Source organism: Aulonocara sp. 'chitande type north' Nkhata Bay, linkage group LG12, assembly GCF_057382095.1.
Source record: "Aulonocara sp. 'chitande type north' Nkhata Bay isolate Kocher_YH1m ecotype deep benthic linkage group LG12, A_spYH_male_GT1.1, whole genome shotgun sequence".
NCBI lineage: Eukaryota > Metazoa > Chordata > Actinopteri > Cichliformes > Cichlidae > Aulonocara > Aulonocara sp. 'chitande type north' Nkhata Bay.
In genome coordinates, this window is record NC_141355.1 from 3,378,435 (window position 1) to 3,396,575 (window position 18,141).

Consider the following 18,141-nt stretch of genomic DNA (forward strand, 5'->3'; position numbering starts at 1 on the left):
CAAAGTCGTTCAAGAGGCAAGCTTTAAAAGCTCAGACTTGGCACATACTGGTTTCTGGTACAGTTCACCCCTTGTGTGATTCGTGTGACTGATATCTCTGTTTGAGGTGGTGCAAAGTAACTAGAACATTTTTTGTTTACACTTTGTCTACATTTACATTGACAGCTTTTTGTAAGTTTGCAGGCCGTGACTGCCCTACCTCTCAAGCCCAAGGTCCTCACTAAAGAATGGTTTCCCTCTTTCTGATGTGTTGCCAGATTGTTATTGCAGCTGTCTTCAGACAGGTTTAAGGAACCTTCGGTCCTTGGGCGAGACACTTCACCCGTTGCCTACTGGTGGTGGTCAAAGGGCCCAGTGGCCCCAGTGTCCAGCAGCCTCGCCTCTGTCAGTGCGCCCCAGGGCAGCTGTGGCTACAGTGTAGCTGCCATCACCAGTGTGTGAATGGGTGTGTGAATGACTGAATGTAGTGTAAAGCGCTTTGGGGTCCTTAGGGACTGAGTACAGCGCTATACAAATACAGGCCATTTACCATTTCCTGTTCTTTTTTAAATCTAACAGCTGACAAATACCACATATACTGTAATAATGAAAAAAAGCAGAACAAAACCTAAACATACCTAACAATAAAAACTAAACTGAAACAAACAAATCTAATCTATATTTTGTCTGACAGACATTCATGACTTTTTCTGTTGCCTTTTTTCCATTCATTATCTCTAACTCCTGTTAAAGAAAAACCATGAAAGAAAAATTAAGCTTTAGTGCCTAAAAAGCTTTTATTAAGCTCTTTATTTATTGAAGGACAAAGTATACCTGTGAACCAAAGCCATAAGAACATAGTGGGCCTTTCTCAATATGCGTACTTGTGCGTACTTGCGTTCTTGTGTACTTGTGATACGTCACCAGTCGGAGACCAAGTACTGTTCCAATTCGAAGTACGCATCAAGCCGAGAACGCGAAAAAGTCCCGGATGTGTTCTCGCTCCGCCCGTTTTATCGAGCATGCATCGGTGGTGACTTGTGTGGACTTGGTACAGCTAAATATCCCAGAATGCATTTCGTCCAAAACTCAAACGCGGCAATGGCGGACGAGCGGGGCTAAAACTTTTACATATTCCTCTTTCTGGGTCACAAAATAAACTTTTAAGTTATTTTCAAGCGAGAATGTAGCTGTGTGAACTTCAAATATCTGCTCGATTTATCAAGATATCATATATTTCCAAACACGCTCCGATGTTTTCGGAGACGTCTGTGACCCGCCAGCTCCATAGCAGACCGCGAGGTCGAGGATCATTAGAGCCGGCGAGAACAGCGGACTCCCGGCACATCGTTTCCAACCCCCCCCCCCCCCTCCCCGCGGTCTTTTCGCTACTCAGGTTAAACAAACCCCAGTAGCTGTCTATTTTATTGAGTGTCCACTAAAATAAAAATAAAAGCGTTCTAACATCTCACCTGCTTGTTTTTATTAAGGTATGTACACGTATGTACATGTACACTATTTTTATTAATAGAGATTTCACTACTGAGGTTAAACATGATGTATAAGTCACTTAGATCACTTCTAAATATTAATGTTTGGTTTATTTCAGTGTTTTATTTGTTCCTGAGTAAACCGGTTTGGCTGTGATTAAAGTTAAGCTTCATAACATATTACTCACAGTTAAATTAAGAGGGGACGGCAGTAAAAACTCCCATCCGTACTCCCGTGCGTTCTCGCCGAGAACGCGAGTACGTACTCGCCGAGAACGCGAGTCCGTACTCCCGTGCATTCTCGGCGAGTACTTGCCGAGAACGCACGGGAGTACGGACTCGCGTACTTGAGAAAGGGCTGTGATTAAAGTTAAGCTTCATAACATATTACTCACAGTTAAATTAAGAGGGGACGGCAGTAAAAACTCCCATCCGTACTCCCGTGCGTTCTCGCCGAGAACGCGAGTACGTACTCGCCGAGAACGCGAGTCCGTACTCCCGTGCATTCTCGGCGAGTACTTGCCGAGAACGCACGGGAGTACGGACTCGCGTACTTGAGAAAGGGCTGTGATTAAAGTTAAGCTTCATAACATATTACTCACAGTTAAATTAAGAGGGGACGGCAGTAAAAACTCCCATCCGTACTCCCGTGCGTTCTCGCCGAGAACGCGAGTACGTACTCGCCGAGAACGCGAGTCCGTACTCCCCGAGAACGCGAGTCCGTACTCCCGTGCATTCTCGGCGAGTACTTGCCGAGAACGCACGGGAGTACGGACTCGCGTACTTGAGAAAGGGCCAATATCTTTATTTTGTAATCTGAAAAAACAAAGTCAGGCCATGGAGCAACCACCGTGTCCCTATAATTTGCTGGATTTGCAGTAAACATGGGCATCCAGTAAGTGCAGGAGTAAAATGTTTTACAGTGAACTAATGAGACCTTTGTGCTTTTGAAGTGTTCTCTTAGTCTGTGAGTAAACCGCCAATAACACCTGTGGCTACCAAACACGAGGAAAGACAAAAAAGACCTGTTTGACAACATCTGGGCATGCCCTCGCTCATCTGCACTCTGTTTCTGAGTGCTGTCTTTCATCTGGCAGCAATGTCATCTACCAATCAGAAGGTTGGTGGTTCAATTCCTGGGTCCTCCAAATCCTCAGGCAACATACTGAACCTGAGGTTCCCCTGATACATCAATGCGTGTATGAATGTTAGATGAACATGGCTTTGGCATATAAAAAGTGCTGTATGCTTGAGTCCATGACATTTGTAGCAGGAAAACACTTGAAAGTTGGAATTGAGTACACAAGCACTATATCTGTTCCAGTCTGTTGGCACTTGTTAAAGCATAAACAAAGAAATAATAAAGAGAAGGGAAAACATCGACAGATTCTCAACTTGGTGATTAACCTCCACAACTTTGCTACACTTGTTCTTGTATAATGTATCTAAGCAGTTAGGGACTTGTTATAATGTTATAAATGTTATATGTTATATAAATGTTATATAACAAGGTGGCACCTCAGGCAGAAGAGGTGGTGGGACACGCCCACACAGGCACCTTGAGGAGGAGGCCCTGCTAGGGCCGTAACAATTATACACAAAATGTAAACACAGAGTGTGGGATATCTTTAACGCCACTCTGCCACACCACTATGAGTCATGTAGAAAAAAAACAACCATCATAACCGGCAGACAAAAATACAGAAGCGAGTCTGGTGTTTGTCTCCTCCTCCAAACAGAAAAGAGGAAGGACGACATTGCACATAAAAACCAGCTACACATTAGTAAATTGAGCTGTGTGTTCACAGAACTTTCCTCCACACATCAGGAAGACTCTGAAGCAGGTGAGTGCTGAAGATGACTGTAGTTACAGGACAAGATTTGAGTTTACTCTCGTTATTTAGCCTTTTATTAAATTATTCTTTCATCATCACATAATATCTGAGCACGTGGATGATTCTTTTTCATGTTGTTTGCAATCATTTCATGGATTTTTGCTTATTATTTTCACTCTCCCTGTTTTATTTCAGTTTGCAAAGCACCAAATACAATGGCAGGTAAGTGCATTTAAATATTTGTCAGAACAACTGATCACTTTTATAGTTTTTTGCAGAAAAAACAATCACTTTTAAAGACGTTTGCATAATTAGAGGGCATTCTTCTTCCTGTCTACACCTACAACCAATAAACATGCCCACCTCATGTTCTCTATCATATCCAGACTATCTCTCCACTCTGTTATATAATGCATATGTACAGGGTATGAACCCCCTTGGACGTGGCGTGTGGATACTTCTTTAAGACACTCTGGCTCCACAGCTTACGTATAAAACACCTGCGCAGACATGAAACCGGTGATTGTTTGATTGGAACGTGTCTCCAAGCGGCATGAAGGTGGAGAGATAGTCTCTCACTCAGAGGACCAGGGTTACAGTGTAACCGTACGTTTCCTCTAAGACTTAAAGCTTGTTTGGTTTGCAGATGAGAGCTTCAAAAAGGAGTTTCTTGATACCCACAATGCCTATAGGGCACAGCATGGTGCACCACCACTGACCTTTAATACTGAGCTGGATGACGCAGCTCAAAAATGGGCCAATCAAATGCTGGCAAAAAAGAAACTTGGCCACAGTGACACCGATGATGGAGAGAACGTCTTCTATGCATGGAGCTCTGAAACCAAGACGCTAACAGGTAAATGATTCTTTGCAGATAACTCCTTTGTCCACTTCTTCACCTGTCAGAAACAGGTCGCTTTGTTATCACAATGAATTAAAGTCTCACTAATCTTTAAAAGAAACAGATTCCACTGTATCTCTTCTCATTTCAAGTAAACAATTAGAAATGTTCATCCTTATTTCATTTTAAAGTTTCTGAGCTATAAAACCCGTACTCCAACCACCAAATTAACTCTTTATGTTATTTTTCTCTGTCTCCATGTTTCAGGAAAAGAAGCTGTGGATTCATGGTACAGTGAGATCAAGGATTATGACTTCAAAAAGTCTGGACATCAACCCAAGACGGGTAAAACACAGCCCTCCTGAAAAGTTCTGCATATACCTGTACTGTATATACCTGCGTTGCTAAAGTATTTGTCATTACAAGATCAGGTCATCATCAGTAAGTAGTATGTTTTTACACATTTTCCTTTTTCCACTAGGTCATTTTACTCAGGTGGTGTGGAAAAGCAGCACTGAGCTGGGTGTGGGCATAGCCACTGATGGCAATACGGTCTTTGTGGTTGGGCAGTACCGCCCAGCTGGTAACATTACCAATGCAGGATACTATCAGAAAAATGTCCTCCCAAAAGGAACAGGTAACACTCACACACATTTTGATGTTCTACTTAAAGTGTTGTGTTTGTATCAGATTATTATTACAGATTAAGAAAGACGAATATATAAAGTACTAAATTTATACTTTGTCAAAAAAAAATCAAAAGTATGTGTTGATTTGTTAGTTGTTGAAGCCTACCTTGAAACATTAAAGTGAGTGATCACTTTTCACATTAGTAAATTGAACTGTGTGTTCACAGAACTTTCCTCCACAAATGAGGAAGACTCTGAAGCAGGTGAGTGCTGAAGATGACTGTAGTTACAGGACAAGATTTGAGTTTACTCTTGTTATTTAGCCCTTTATTACATTACTCTTTCATCATCACATAATATCTGAGCACGTGGATGATTCTTTTTCATGTTGTTTGCAATCATTTCATGGATTGCTGCTTATTATTTTCACTCTCCCTATTTTATCTCAGGTTGCAAAGCAGCAAACCAGGTGACAGGTAAGTGCACTGACAGTGTTGGGAATGTTACTTTTAAAATGTATTCCACTGCAAAGAGAATACATGCACTAAATGTAGTTTGTAAAGTATTCTGTTAAGTTACTCAATGTGAGTAATGTATTCTGAATACTTTTGATTACTTGTGATGCTTTTTACAACTACATGGAGCTGTTTTGCAAAGAAGAATGGGCAAGGATTTCAGTCTGTAGATGTGCAAAGCTGGTAGAGACAGACCCTAAAAGTCTGGCAGCTGGAACTGCAGCAAAAGGTGGTTCTACAAAGTATTGACTCAGGGGGCTGAATAATTACGCACACCCCACTTTGCAGTCATTTATTTGTAAAAAATGTTTGGAATCATGAATGATTTTCGTTCCACTTCTCACGTGTGCACCACTTTGTGTTGGTCTTTCACGTGCAATTCCAATAACATTGATTCATGTTTGTGGCTGTAATGTGACAAAATTTGGGAAAGTTCAAGGGGGCCGAATACGTTTGCAAGCCACTGTATTACTATTACTGAAGGCTACTTGCCACCGAGCTAGCATTGCTAGCTGGCATTAGCTGAGGTTAGATTATAGACTGATTTCAGAACTGCACAGCTGGCAGGTTGTGAATACTAGCCATCAAGTTTAACAGTCTGCAGTCTATGAACTAACCTCAGGTAGCACCAGCTAAAAATGTTAGCTCAGTGGAGAGTAGCCTTCAGTAATAGTAATACATCACACAGCAGAAGTACATCGAAGATACTGAAGTGGCACATAACCGAGCTAACTACTCAACTAAAACAAGGTACTTGCAGTAGACTAACGATAGTTTTTAAAAAAGAACTTACTTCCAGATGTTTCTTTAGGTTGGAGTCTTTTGACGCTGACAGCAGCTTGGCTGCTAGCAAACAGAGTTTGCATTGCACGGTCAGATTTCATCCCTTTCTTCTTTAAATGTAAAACGGTGTCGGAATTTCCAAGTAAGAAATGCATTCCTGCTCGTGCACTGCTGGCTCTGTTGTGCAGGCTCCGGGTCCATTGTGTAACTGATGCCACCAACATTAACAGGACGCTTACATTAGAGCCTCTTATATCATATTCCGTCTGGGTTCCCAGCAATGCAAATTACCAAATTTTCACAGGGAATAGAGAGGGGATAGCCTAACATATGAAACAGGAACTGACCCCCATGTAATCCATTTATTCAACAAAGTAACTGCATTCTAATTATTGCCTATTTAGATGGTAACTGTAACGGAATACAGTTGATCATATTGTGTATTTTAAATACGTAATGTCGGTAAATGTATTCCGTGACTCATCAACACTGTGCATTGAATTATTTGTCAGAATAACCGATCACTTTTAAAGATGTTGCTTAACTAGAGAGCATTCTTCATCCTGTCTACACCTACAACCAATAAACATGCCACCTCATGTTTCCTCTAAGACTTAAAGCTTGTTTGGTTTGCAGATGAGAGCTTCAAAAAGGAGTTTCTTGATACCCACAATGCCTATAGGGCACAGCATGGTGCACCACCACTGACCTTTAATACTGAGCTGGATGACGCAGCTCAAAAATGGGCCAATCAAATGCTGGCAAAAAAGAAACTTGGCCACAGTGACACCGATGATGGAGAGAACGTCTTCTATGCATGGAGCTCTGAAACCAAGACGCTAACAGGTAAATGATTCTTTGCAGATAACTCCTTTGTCCACCTCTTCACCTGTCAGAAACAGGTCGCTTTGTTATCACAATGAATTAAAGTCTCACTAATCTTTAAAAGAAACAGATTCCACTGTATCTCTTCTCATTTCAAGTAAACAATTAGAAATGTTCATCCTTATTTCATTTTAAAGTTTCTGAGCTATAAAACCCGTACTCCAACCACCAAATTAACTCTTTATGTTATTTTTCTCTGTCTCCATGTTTCAGGAAAAGAAGCTGTGGATTCATGGTACAGTGAGATCAAGGATTATGACTTCAAAAAGTCTGGACATCAACCCAAGACGGGTAAAACACAGCCCTCCTGAAAAGTTCTGCATATACCTGTACTGTATATACCTGCGTTGCTAAAGTATTTGTCATTACAAGATCAGGTCATCATCAGTAAGTAGTATGTTTTTACACATTTTCCTTTTTCCACTAGGTCATTTTACTCAGGTGGTGTGGAAAAGCAGCACTCAGCTGGGTGTGGGCATAGCCACTGATGGCAATACGGTCTTTGTGGTTGGGCAGTACCGCCCAGCTGGTAACATTACCAATGCAGGATACTATCAGAAAAATGTCCTCCCAAAAGGAACAGGTAACACTCACACACATTTTGATGTTCTACTTAAAGTGTTGTGTTTGTATCAGATTATTATTACAGATTAAGAAAGACGAATATATAAAGTACTAAATTTATACTTTGTCAAAAAAAAATCAAAAGTATGTGTTGATTTGTTAGTTGTTGAAGCCTACCTTGAAACATTAAAGTGAGTGATCACTTTTCACATTAGTAAATTGAACTGTGTGTTCACAGAACTTTCCTCCACAAATGAGGAAGACTCTGAAGCAGGTGAGTGCTGAAGATGACTGTAGTTACAGGACAAGATTTGAGTTTACTCTTGTTATTTAGCCCTTTATTACATTATTCTTTCATCATCACATAATATCTGAGCACGTGGATGATTCTTTTTCATGTTGTTTGCAATCATTTCGTGGATTGCTGCTTATTATTTTCACTCTCCCTATTTTATTTCAGGTTGCAAAGCAGCAAACCAGGTGACAGGTAAGTGCACTGACAGTGTTGGGAGTGTTACTTTTAAAATGTATTCCACTGCAAAGAGAATACATGCACTAAATGTAGTTTGTAAAGTATTCTGTTAAGTTACTCAATGTGAGTAATGTATTCTGAATACTTGGTAGAGACAGACCCTAAAAGTCTGGCAGCTGGAACTGCAGCAAAAGGTGGTTCTACAAAGTATTGACTCAGGGGGCTGAATAATTACGCACACCCCACTTTGCAGTCATTTATTTGTAAAAAATGTTTGGAATCATGAATGATTTTCGTTCCACTTCTCACGTGTGCACCACTTTGTGTTGGTCTTTCACGTGCAATTCCAATAACATTGATTCATGTTTGTGGCTGTAATGTGACAAAATGTGGGAAAGTTCAAGGGGGCCGAATACGTTTGCAAGCCACTGTATTACTATTACTGAAGGCTACTTGCCACCGAGCTAGCATTGCTAGCTGGCATTAGCTGAGGTTAGATTATAGACTGATTTCAGAACTGCACAGCTGGCAGGTTGTTAATACTAGCCATCAAGTTTAACAGTCTGCAGTCTATGAACTAACCTCAGGTAGCACCAGCTAAAAATGTTAGCTCAGTGGAGAGTAGCTTTCAGTAATAGTAATACATCACACAGCAGAAGTACATCGAAGATACTGAAGTGGCACATAACCGAGCTAACTACTCAACTAAAACAAGGTACTTGCAGTAGACTAACGATAGTTTTTAAAAAAGAACTTACTTCCAGATGTTTCTTTAGGTTGGAGTCTTTTGACGCTGACAGCAGCTTGGCTGCTAGCAAACAGAGTTTGCATTGCACGGTCAGATTTCATCCCTTTCTTCTTTAAATGTAAAACGGTGTCGGAATTTCCAAGTAAGAAATGCATTCCTGCTCGTGCACTGCTGGCTCTGTTGTGCAGGCTCCGGGTCCATTGTGTAACTGATGCCACCAACATTAACAGGACGCTTACATTAGAGCCTCTTATATCATATTTCGTCTGGGTTCCCAGCAATGCAAATTACCAAATGACCCCCATGTAATCCATTTATTCAACAAAGTAACTGCATTCTAATTATTGCCTATTTAGATGGTAACTGTAACGGAATACAGTTGATCATATTGTCACGGTCTCGCTGGCAGACCGTGGGGATGTGGGGAAAGGAGGACCCAAAATGCAGGACTCTACAGTGCAACAGTGTTTATTTACAGTGGTGACAATCCGAACAACAATAAATCCCCCCGTGCGATCCCAACTCCCGTTCCGTGTTCTCCTCCTTTATCCCGTGCTCCGTGCTCTGTCTCCGTTCCCTGTGTACTCTCCGTGTGCTGCCTCCTGGTCGCCACAATTCCTCCTGAGGAAACACGCATACCAAAGGCAGCCGTGAGTACAAAACCTAACAGTAGACTTGCACTAACCTTGCACAATACACTTAAGACTGACGGGAAGTCACTCAACGATCCAGCGTCGAGGAGCTCTCAGCCACACTGTTTTGAAGCTCCTCTGACGAGGCTTGATCGGCGCCAGGTGTGTGTGGATTCCTGGGTGGGACCGGTCAGCTGGCAGGGCCACACCCACCAGGCCTAAAAGTGCCTGCCACGACCGCACCCTCACATACACAAGCACACACCCCTAAACACCTGACAGTACACCAACACGGAAAAACAGGACAGCAGACACAACCATAATAACAACAACCACAATAATGATAATAATAATAATAATAATAATAATAATAATAATAATAATAATAATAATAATAACTACAATAGTAGTCCACACTGCTCACGGACCCCGAATCCCTGGAACTGGGTCCGTGACAGTACCCCCCCTCTAAGGGTCGGCACCCGACGACCCAAAAACAAAAACCACAGTACAACCAACCCCGGGCGGGCGGCGGGGGGGTCCCGGACGGAGGGCCCCAAAACCCCAGTTCAAATGTCCAACCACTGCCATGGTGGGAACAACAGTTCTTGCGGCCGACCCAGTGGACCGCAAGCAGGCAAAACTCGCTACGGGTCAGGCAGTGGTGGGAAAACAGTTCGGGCGGCCTACCTCCAACCCCATGATGGAAGCGGAACGCTTCAGGTGGCCTGCCACGGATCCGGTGGCGGCGGCGCTGCTCCTCCGGCGGCCTGCCACGGGTCCGGTGGCGGCGGAACAGTTCTGGTGGCCTGCCACGGGTCCGGTGGAGGCGGCGCTGCTCTCCGGCGGCCTGCCACGGGTCCGGTGGCGGCGGAACGGTTCTGGTGGCCTGCCACGGGTCCGATGGCAACGTCGCTGCTCCGGTGAGCAACAGCGAGGCGTGGCACATGGTCTATGACGCGTCGGTCGCTGACGTGGACGCACTGGACGTGGAGGGCCCTCCGGTTCGCTGACCTCCGGCTGAGCGGGTCCCTCCGCGGCTGGCAGCGAGAGCCCCTCCGCGGCTGGCAGCGAGAGCCCCTCCGCGGCTGGCAGCGCCGGTTGTTCCTTCCGCTCGCCGAGCTCCTCTGCTGGTGGCTCGCCGAGCTCCTCTGCTGGTGGCTCGCCGAGCTCCTCTGCTGGTGGCTCGCCGAGCTCCTCTGCTGGTGGCTCGCCGAGCTCCACAGCTGGCGACGCGGGCTCCTCCCGCTCGCTGAGCTCCCGCTCGGGCATGCTGAGCTCCTCCGGCTCGCTGAGCTCCCGCTCGGGCATGCTGAGCTCCTCCTGCTCGCTGAGCTGCTCCTGCTCGCTGAGCTGCTCCTGCTCGCTGAGCTGCTCCTGCTCGCTGAGCTGCTCCTGCTCGGGCATGCTGAGCTCCTCCGGCTCGCTGAGCTCCACAGCTGGCGACGCGGGCTCCTCCCGCTCGCTGAGCTCCTGCTCGGGCATGCTGAGCTCCTCCGGCTCGCTGAGCTGCTCCTGCTCGCTGAGCTCCTCCGGCTCGCTGAGCTCCACAGCTGGCGACGCGGGCTCCTCCCGCTCGCTGAGCCGCTCCTCCGGCTGCGACGCGGGTATAGATGGTCGTTGATCCGGAGGTGAAGATGGCGATGCGGAAGCTGCAGGTGGCGAAGATGACGGTCGAGCGGGTGATGTGGATGGTGAAGTCGAGAGTTCTGCGGTCGCTGCAGTCTGATGGGACGCTGGTGGAGAAGTAGCTGCAAAGGGCGGAGGTGATAATGGTGCGGCAGCTACTCGTGGTAGACTGGACAGCGATGTAGAAACAACAGGCGGGTGACATAATGGCAGGGTAGTTCCAGCAGGCATATCAGCCTCCAACTGAGGATGAAGACGAGAGGCTGACTGGACTGGCTGTGCTACGGCTACAGGCTGGGCAGCTGGCTGTGCTACGGCTACAGGCTGGGCAGCTGGCTGTGCTACGGCTACAGGCTGGGCAGCTGGCTGTGCTACGGCTACAGGCTGGGCAGCTGGCTGTGCTACGGCTACAGGCTGGGCAGCTGGCTGTGCTACGGCTACAGGCTGGGCAGCTGGCTGTGCTACGAGGTTAGCTTTCACACAGTCCCGTGAATAAACAGATGAGGTGAATGAAGATGAATTGTCCATATGACTCACCACAGCCGGCTGTTGGAAAGTTTTAGAGTCTGACTGCGGTGAGGCACGCCGGCGGCGCAAGCGTCGCTTCTTTAACGATGCCGGGGCCAGCGTATCAGGCTGAGGTTCCACCAGCTGGCCGGACAGGAGAGCAGCTGTGTGATTTTGAGCTGCCGGTCCTTGGTCTGCTGACTCAGCAGGTGCCGCAGAGGTGAGTGGAGATGTGGTGAGGTGCAGAGGGCGTGTGAAACGTTTCCCCCGCAATGGAGGGTCCAACAAGCGAGCTGCAAGCGACGGCGGGGAGGCTATCAGCCTATGAAAAAAGAAATAGGCAGCAAGGGCTCCCAGGGAGGTTGCCATATCCTCCACGCCCGGACAGCCCAAACCAAACAGCTCAAAACAGGAACTTTCCCTCAGCGTGGTTATAATCGAAATTAGTCTCTTAATGTCCAAAAAGCTCACAGATGAGGTGATTGATGATAAGAAGGAATCAAAAAATACGACCTGCATGTGTCTCTGATGTGGATCCGCCGCCTGGATAATGCTCCGACAGTATTTCCAGAGCTGGGCGAGCAATTCCTCCTGTGAGACGGTCCTTGAGTCCGCTGGGCCCATAATGGCTGGATCGTTCTGTCACGGTCTCGCTGGCAGACCGTGGGGATGTGGGGAAAGGAGGACCCAAAATGCAGGACTCTACAGTGCAACAGTGTTTATTTACAGTGGTGACAATCCGAACAACAATAAATCCCCCCGTGCGATCCCATCCCCCCGTGCGATCACAACTCCCGTTCCGTGTCTTCTCCTTTATCCCGTGCTCCGTGCTCTGTCTCCGTTCCCTGTGTACTGTCCGTGTGCTGCCTCCTGGTCGCCACAATTCCTCCTGAGGAAACACGCATACCAAAGGCAGCCGTGAGTACAAAACCTAACAGTAGACTTGCACTAACCTTGCACAATACACTTAAGACTGACGGGAAGTCACTCAACGATCCAGCATCGAGGAGCTCTCAGCCACACTGTTTTGAAGCTCCTCTGACGAGGCTTGATCGGCGCCAGGTGTGTGTGGATTCCTGGGTGGGACCGGTCAGCTGGCAGGGCCACACCCACCAGGCCTAAAAGTGCCTGCCACGACCGCACCCTCACATACACAAGCACACACCCCTAAACACCTGACAGTACACCAACACGGAAAAACAGGACAGCAGACACAACCATAATAACAACAACCACAATAATGATAATAATAATAATAATAATAATAATAATAACTACAATAGTAGTCCACACTGCTCACGGACCCCGAATCCCTGGAACTGGGTCCGTGACACATATTGTGTATTTTAAATACGTAATGTCGGTAAATGTATTCCGTGACTCATCAACACTGTGCATTGAATTATTTGTCAGAATAACCGATCACTTTTAAAGATGTTGCTTAACTAGAGAGCATTCTTCATCCTGTCTACACCTACAACCAATAAACATGCCACCTCATGTTTCCTCTAAGACTTAAAGCTTGTTTGGTTTGCAGATGAGAGCTTCAAAAAGGAGTTTCTTGATACCCACAATGCCTATAGGGCACAGCATGGTGCACCACCACTGACCTTTAATACTGAGCTGGATGACGCAGCTCAAAAATGGGCCAATCAAATGCTGGCAAAAAAGAAACTTGGTCACAGTGACACCGATGATGGAGAGAACGTCTTCTATGCATGGAGCTCTGAAACCAAGACGCTAACAGGTAAATGATTCTTTGCAGATAACTCCTTTGTCCACCTCTTCACCTGTCAGAAACAGGTCGCTTTGTTATCACAATGAATTAAAGTCTCACTAATCTTTAAAAGAAACAGATTCCACTGTATCTCTTCTCATTTCAAGTAAACAATTAGAAATGTTCATCCTTATTTCATTTTAAAGTTTCTGAGCTATAAAACCCGTACTCCAACCACCAAATTAACTCTTTATGTTATTTTTCTCTGTCTCCATGTTTCAGGAAAAGAAGCTGTGGATTCATGGTACAGTGAGATCAAGGATTATGACTTCAAAAAGTCTGGACATCAACCCAAGACGGGTAAAACACAGCCCTCCTGAAAAGTTCTGCATATACCTGTACTGTATATACCTGCGTTGCTAAAGTATTTGTCATTACAAGATCAGGTCATCATCAGTAAGTAGTATGTTTTTACACATTTTCCTTTTTCCACTAGGTCATTTTACTCAGGTGGTGTGGAAAAGCAGCACTGAGCTGGGTGTGGGCATAGCCACTGATGGCAATACGGTCTTTGTGGTTGGGCAGTACCGCCCAGCTGGTAACATTACCAATGCAGGATACTATCAGAAAAATGTCCTCCCAAAAGGAACAGGTAACACTCACACACATTTTGATGTTCTACTTAAAGTGTTGTGTTTGTATCAGATTATTATTACAGATTAAGAAAGACGAATATATAAAGTACTAAATTTATACTTTGTCAAAAAAAAATCAAAAGTATGTGTTGATTTGTTAGTTGTTGAAGCCTACCTTGAAACATTAAAGTGAGTGATCACTTTTCACATTAGTAAATTGAACTGTGTGTTCACAGAACTTTCCTCCACAAATGAGGAAGACTCTGAAGCAGGTGAGTGCTGAAGATGACTGTAGTTACAGGACAAGATTTGAGTTTACTCTTGTTATTTAGCCCTTTATTACATTACTCTTTCATCATCACATAATATCTGAGCACGTGGATGATTCTTTTTCATGTTGTTTGCAATCATTTCATGGATTGCTGCTTATTATTTTCACTCTCCCTATTTTATCTCAGGTTGCAAAGCAGCAAACCAGGTGACAGGTAAGTGCACTGACAGTGTTGGGAGTGTTACTTTTAAAATGTATTCCACTGCAAAGAGAATACATGCACTAAATGTAGTTTGTAAAGTATTCTGTTAAGTTACTCAATGTGAGTAATGTATTCTGAATACTTTTGATTACTTGTGATGCTTTTTACAACTACATGGAGCTGTTTTGCAAAGAAGAATGGGCAAGGATTTCAGTCTGTAGATGTGCAAAGCTGGTAGAGACAGACCCTAAAAGTCTGGCAGCTGGAACTGCAGCAAAAGGTGGTTCTACAAAGTATTGACTCAGGGGGCTGAATAATTACGCACACCCCACTTTGCAGTCATTTATTTGTAAAAAATGTTTGGAATCATGAATGATTTTCGTTCCACTTCTCACGTGTGCACCACTTTGTGTTGGTCTTTCACGTGCAATTCCAATAACATTGATTCATGTTTGTGGCTGTAATGTGGCAAAATGTGGGAAAGTTCAAGGGGGCCGAATACGTTTGCAAGCCACTGTATTACTATTACTGAAGGCTACTTGCCACCGAGCTAGCATTGCTAGCTGGCATTAGCTGAGGTTAGATTATAGACTGATTTCAGAACTGCACAGCTGGCAGGTTGTTAATACTAGCCATCAAGTCTAACAGTCTGCAGTCTATGAACTAACCTCAGGTAGCACCAGCTAAAAATGTTAGCTCAGTGGAGAGTAGCCTTCAGTAATAGTAATACATCACACAGCAGAAGTACATCGAAGATACTGAAGTGGCACATAACCGAGCTAACTACTCAACTAAAACAAGGTACTTGCAGTAGACTAACGATAGTTTTTAAAAAAGAACTTACTTCCAGATGTTTCTTTAGGTTGGAGTCTTTTGACGCTGACAGCAGCTTGGCTGCTAGCAAACAGAGTTTGCATTGCACGGTCAGATTTCATCCCTTTCTTCTTTAAATGTAAAACGGTGTCGGAATTTCCAAGTAAGAAATGCATTCCTGCTCGTGCACTGCTGGCTCTGTTGTGCAGGCTCCGGGTCCATTGTGTAACTGATGCCACCAACATTAACAGGACGCTTACATTAGAGCCTCTTATATCATATTTCGTCTGGGTTCCCAGCAATGCAAATTACCAAATTTTCACAGGGAATAGAGAGGGGATAGCCTAACATATGAAACAGGAACTGACCCCCATGTAATCCATTTATTCAACAAAGTAACTGCATTCTAATTATTGCCTATTTAGATGGTAACTGTAACGGAATACAGTTGATCATATTGTGTATTTTAAATACGTAATGTCGGTAAATGTATTCCGTGACTCATCAACACTGTGCATTGAATTATTTGTCAGAATAACCGATCACTTTTAAAGATGTTGCTTAACTAGAGAGCATTCTTCATCCTGTCTACACCTACAACCAATAAACATGCCACCTCATGTTTCCTCTAAGACTTAAAGCTTGTTTGGTTTGCAGATGAGAGCTTCAAAAAGGAGTTTCTTGATACCCACAATGCCTATAGGGCACAGCATGGTGCACCACCACTGACCTTTAATACTGAGCTGGATGACGCAGCTCAAAAATGGGCCAATCAAATGCTGGCAAAAAAGAAACTTGGCCACAGTGACACCGATGATGGAGAGAACGTCTTCTATGCATGGAGCTCTGAAACCAAGACGCTAACAGGTAAATGATTCTTTGCAGATAACTCCTTTGTCCACCTCTTCACCTGTCAGAAACAGGTCGCTTTGTTATCACAATGAATTAAAGTCTCACTAATCTTTAAAAGAAACAGATTCCACTGTATCTCTTCTCATTTCAAGTAAACAATTAGAAATGTTCATCCTTATTTCATTTTAAAGTTTCTGAGCTATAAAACCCGTACTCCAACCACCAAATTAACTCTTTATGTTATTTTTCTCTGTCTCCATGTTTCAGGAAAAGAAGCTGTGGATTCATGGTACAGTGAGATCAAGGATTATGACTTCAAAAAGTCTGGACATCAACCCAAGACGGGTAAAACACAGCCCTCCTGAAAAGTTCTGCATATACCTGTACTGTATATACCTGCGTTGCTAAAGTATTTGTCATTACAAGATCAGGTCATCATCAGTAAGTAGTATGTTTTTACACATTTTCCTTTTTCCACTAGGTCATTTTACTCAGGTGGTGTGGAAAAGCAGCACTCAGCTGGGTGTGGGCATAGCCACTGATGGCAATACGGTCTTTGTGGTTGGGCAGTACCGCCCAGCTGGTAACATTACCAATGCAGGATACTATCAGAAAAATGTCCTCCCAAAAGGAACAGGTAACACTCACACACATTTTGATGTTCTACTGCTTCTACTTATAGTACAAAGGTGAAAATTAGTAAAGTCAGTTCACATGGAAATGTCTATATGTTAGACCTAAAGTTTCTCTACACCTACCTTTTTATGTCCCAGGCTGCTTTCAATCAAAACAAAGCATACTCATTTTTTTCCACCTTTTTTTTTTTTTTACAGCTGACTCTGGACATCAGAATAACATTTGCACAGCTCACTAATATTTCCTGTTATTTCCTAGAGTAAAACCTTCCCAGTTTCAAAGAGGGAGCTGCAGCAGACAACAGACCTCAGTGCACAGAGTAAATGACCTGGACCGCATTTCCTTCAATGTTCCGAGATTGAACACCAAAAAATATGCCTGTCGCATCAAACACGATTTTACACAACTGTCTAGTCAAATACTTTCTAAGTAGAATTGGTGTTTTGATCATCATCAGTGAATAATTTTTGAGTAATGTTTCAATGATTTGAGTGCAGTACAAATAAAAACAAAAGTCTTTGTTGTCCCCACACGATAATAACTAAAGAATTTTTTTGAACTGAAGTTCATTTCACAAAGTAGCTCCTCCTTTTCACTCAGGGAACAACTGTACATTACACAAATGAACAGAAACTTAGCAGTTAGCTGCTTTTAATATGGGTTAAGTCAGAAAGAAAGATTGTTGCACTACAATAACAAAATTAATTTGAACTGAGCCAATTAAAAAAAATGAGTGATGATCAACAAGACATATTTAACTCTACTCAAGTTCAGTCATTTATTTACAGATTACATATTTGGTTTTTCAACTCACCTTAAGTTTAAAATTAAGTTTAATTGATTAAAACATTACATTTTCACACCACTTATATTTTACTAATTAGTTTTACATAATTCTATTTTGTCAACAGGTTCCACACAATTGAATATAGGACACCCGACATATTTTTTTAAATTTCATTTATTGCCAACACGTTTAAAACAATACAGCAGTGCCATAACTGAAACACACACTGCTGGCCCATCATGTTTACAACAGTCTGTCAACAGATTCAGCATAAAAATAATTGATGCACAATATTAACATACATCCATATCTGCCAAAGTCTTAAAAATTAAATATCTGTATATAACAAAAACAACCCCCCCCCCGAAATTAAACAAAGTACACTTCACAACATTACATATGCACATGTGCTGCAAGTGTTTACATACATTCACTCCATTCCAAATCACACTTTTCTATGGAAGCCCGTTTCCGCCATTAAAAAACAAAACAAAACAAAAAAAAACAAGTATCCATATCCATACCTATAATTTCGAGTTACTTCTCTCAAAATCTCGAGTTAATAACTCGAGATTTTGAGTTAGCTCTTCCAATCAGTAATCGATGTGAATGAGGTCACTTTCTTGTTACCCAGAAGCATATGGCACAAAGTAACACACACTCAAAACAGGATTGCAACAAAATGGCGCTTTTGCGAGTACGTTTGCTGATAGTAACGC

The 18,141-nt window shown here is 43.6% G+C and overlaps 2 protein-coding genes across 2 annotated transcripts; one reads left to right on the forward strand and one right to left on the reverse strand.

The window, feature by feature from the left end:
• The first annotated feature begins 3,519 nt into the window (after positions 1–3,519).
• Positions 3,520–17,371, forward strand: glipr2 (GLI pathogenesis-related 2). Its single transcript, XM_086313048.1, has 20 exons — positions 3,520–3,526; positions 3,951–4,160; positions 4,413–4,490; positions 4,627–4,782; positions 5,002–5,037; positions 5,224–5,250; positions 6,709–6,918; positions 7,171–7,248; positions 7,385–7,540; positions 7,760–7,795; positions 7,982–8,008; positions 13,047–13,256; positions 13,509–13,586; positions 13,723–13,878; positions 14,098–14,133; positions 14,320–14,346; positions 15,805–16,014; positions 16,267–16,344; positions 16,481–16,636; positions 16,894–17,371. Exons 1-20 carry the CDS (start codon positions 3,520–3,522, stop codon positions 16,896–16,898), a joined length of 1,977 nt encoding a protein of 658 aa, XP_086169174.1. The 3' UTR covers positions 16,899–17,371.
• LOC147316675 (uncharacterized) lies at positions 10,093–12,274 on the reverse strand. The gene is made up of 2 exons (XM_086313028.1): positions 10,348–12,274; positions 10,093–10,223 (listed from the first exon to the last, which is right to left on the reverse strand). The coding sequence occupies exons 1-2, from the start codon at positions 12,131–12,133 to the stop codon at positions 10,093–10,095; spliced, it is 1,917 nt and encodes a 638-aa protein (XP_086169154.1). The 5' UTR covers positions 12,134–12,274.
• Positions 17,372–18,141: the final 770 nt, after the last annotated feature.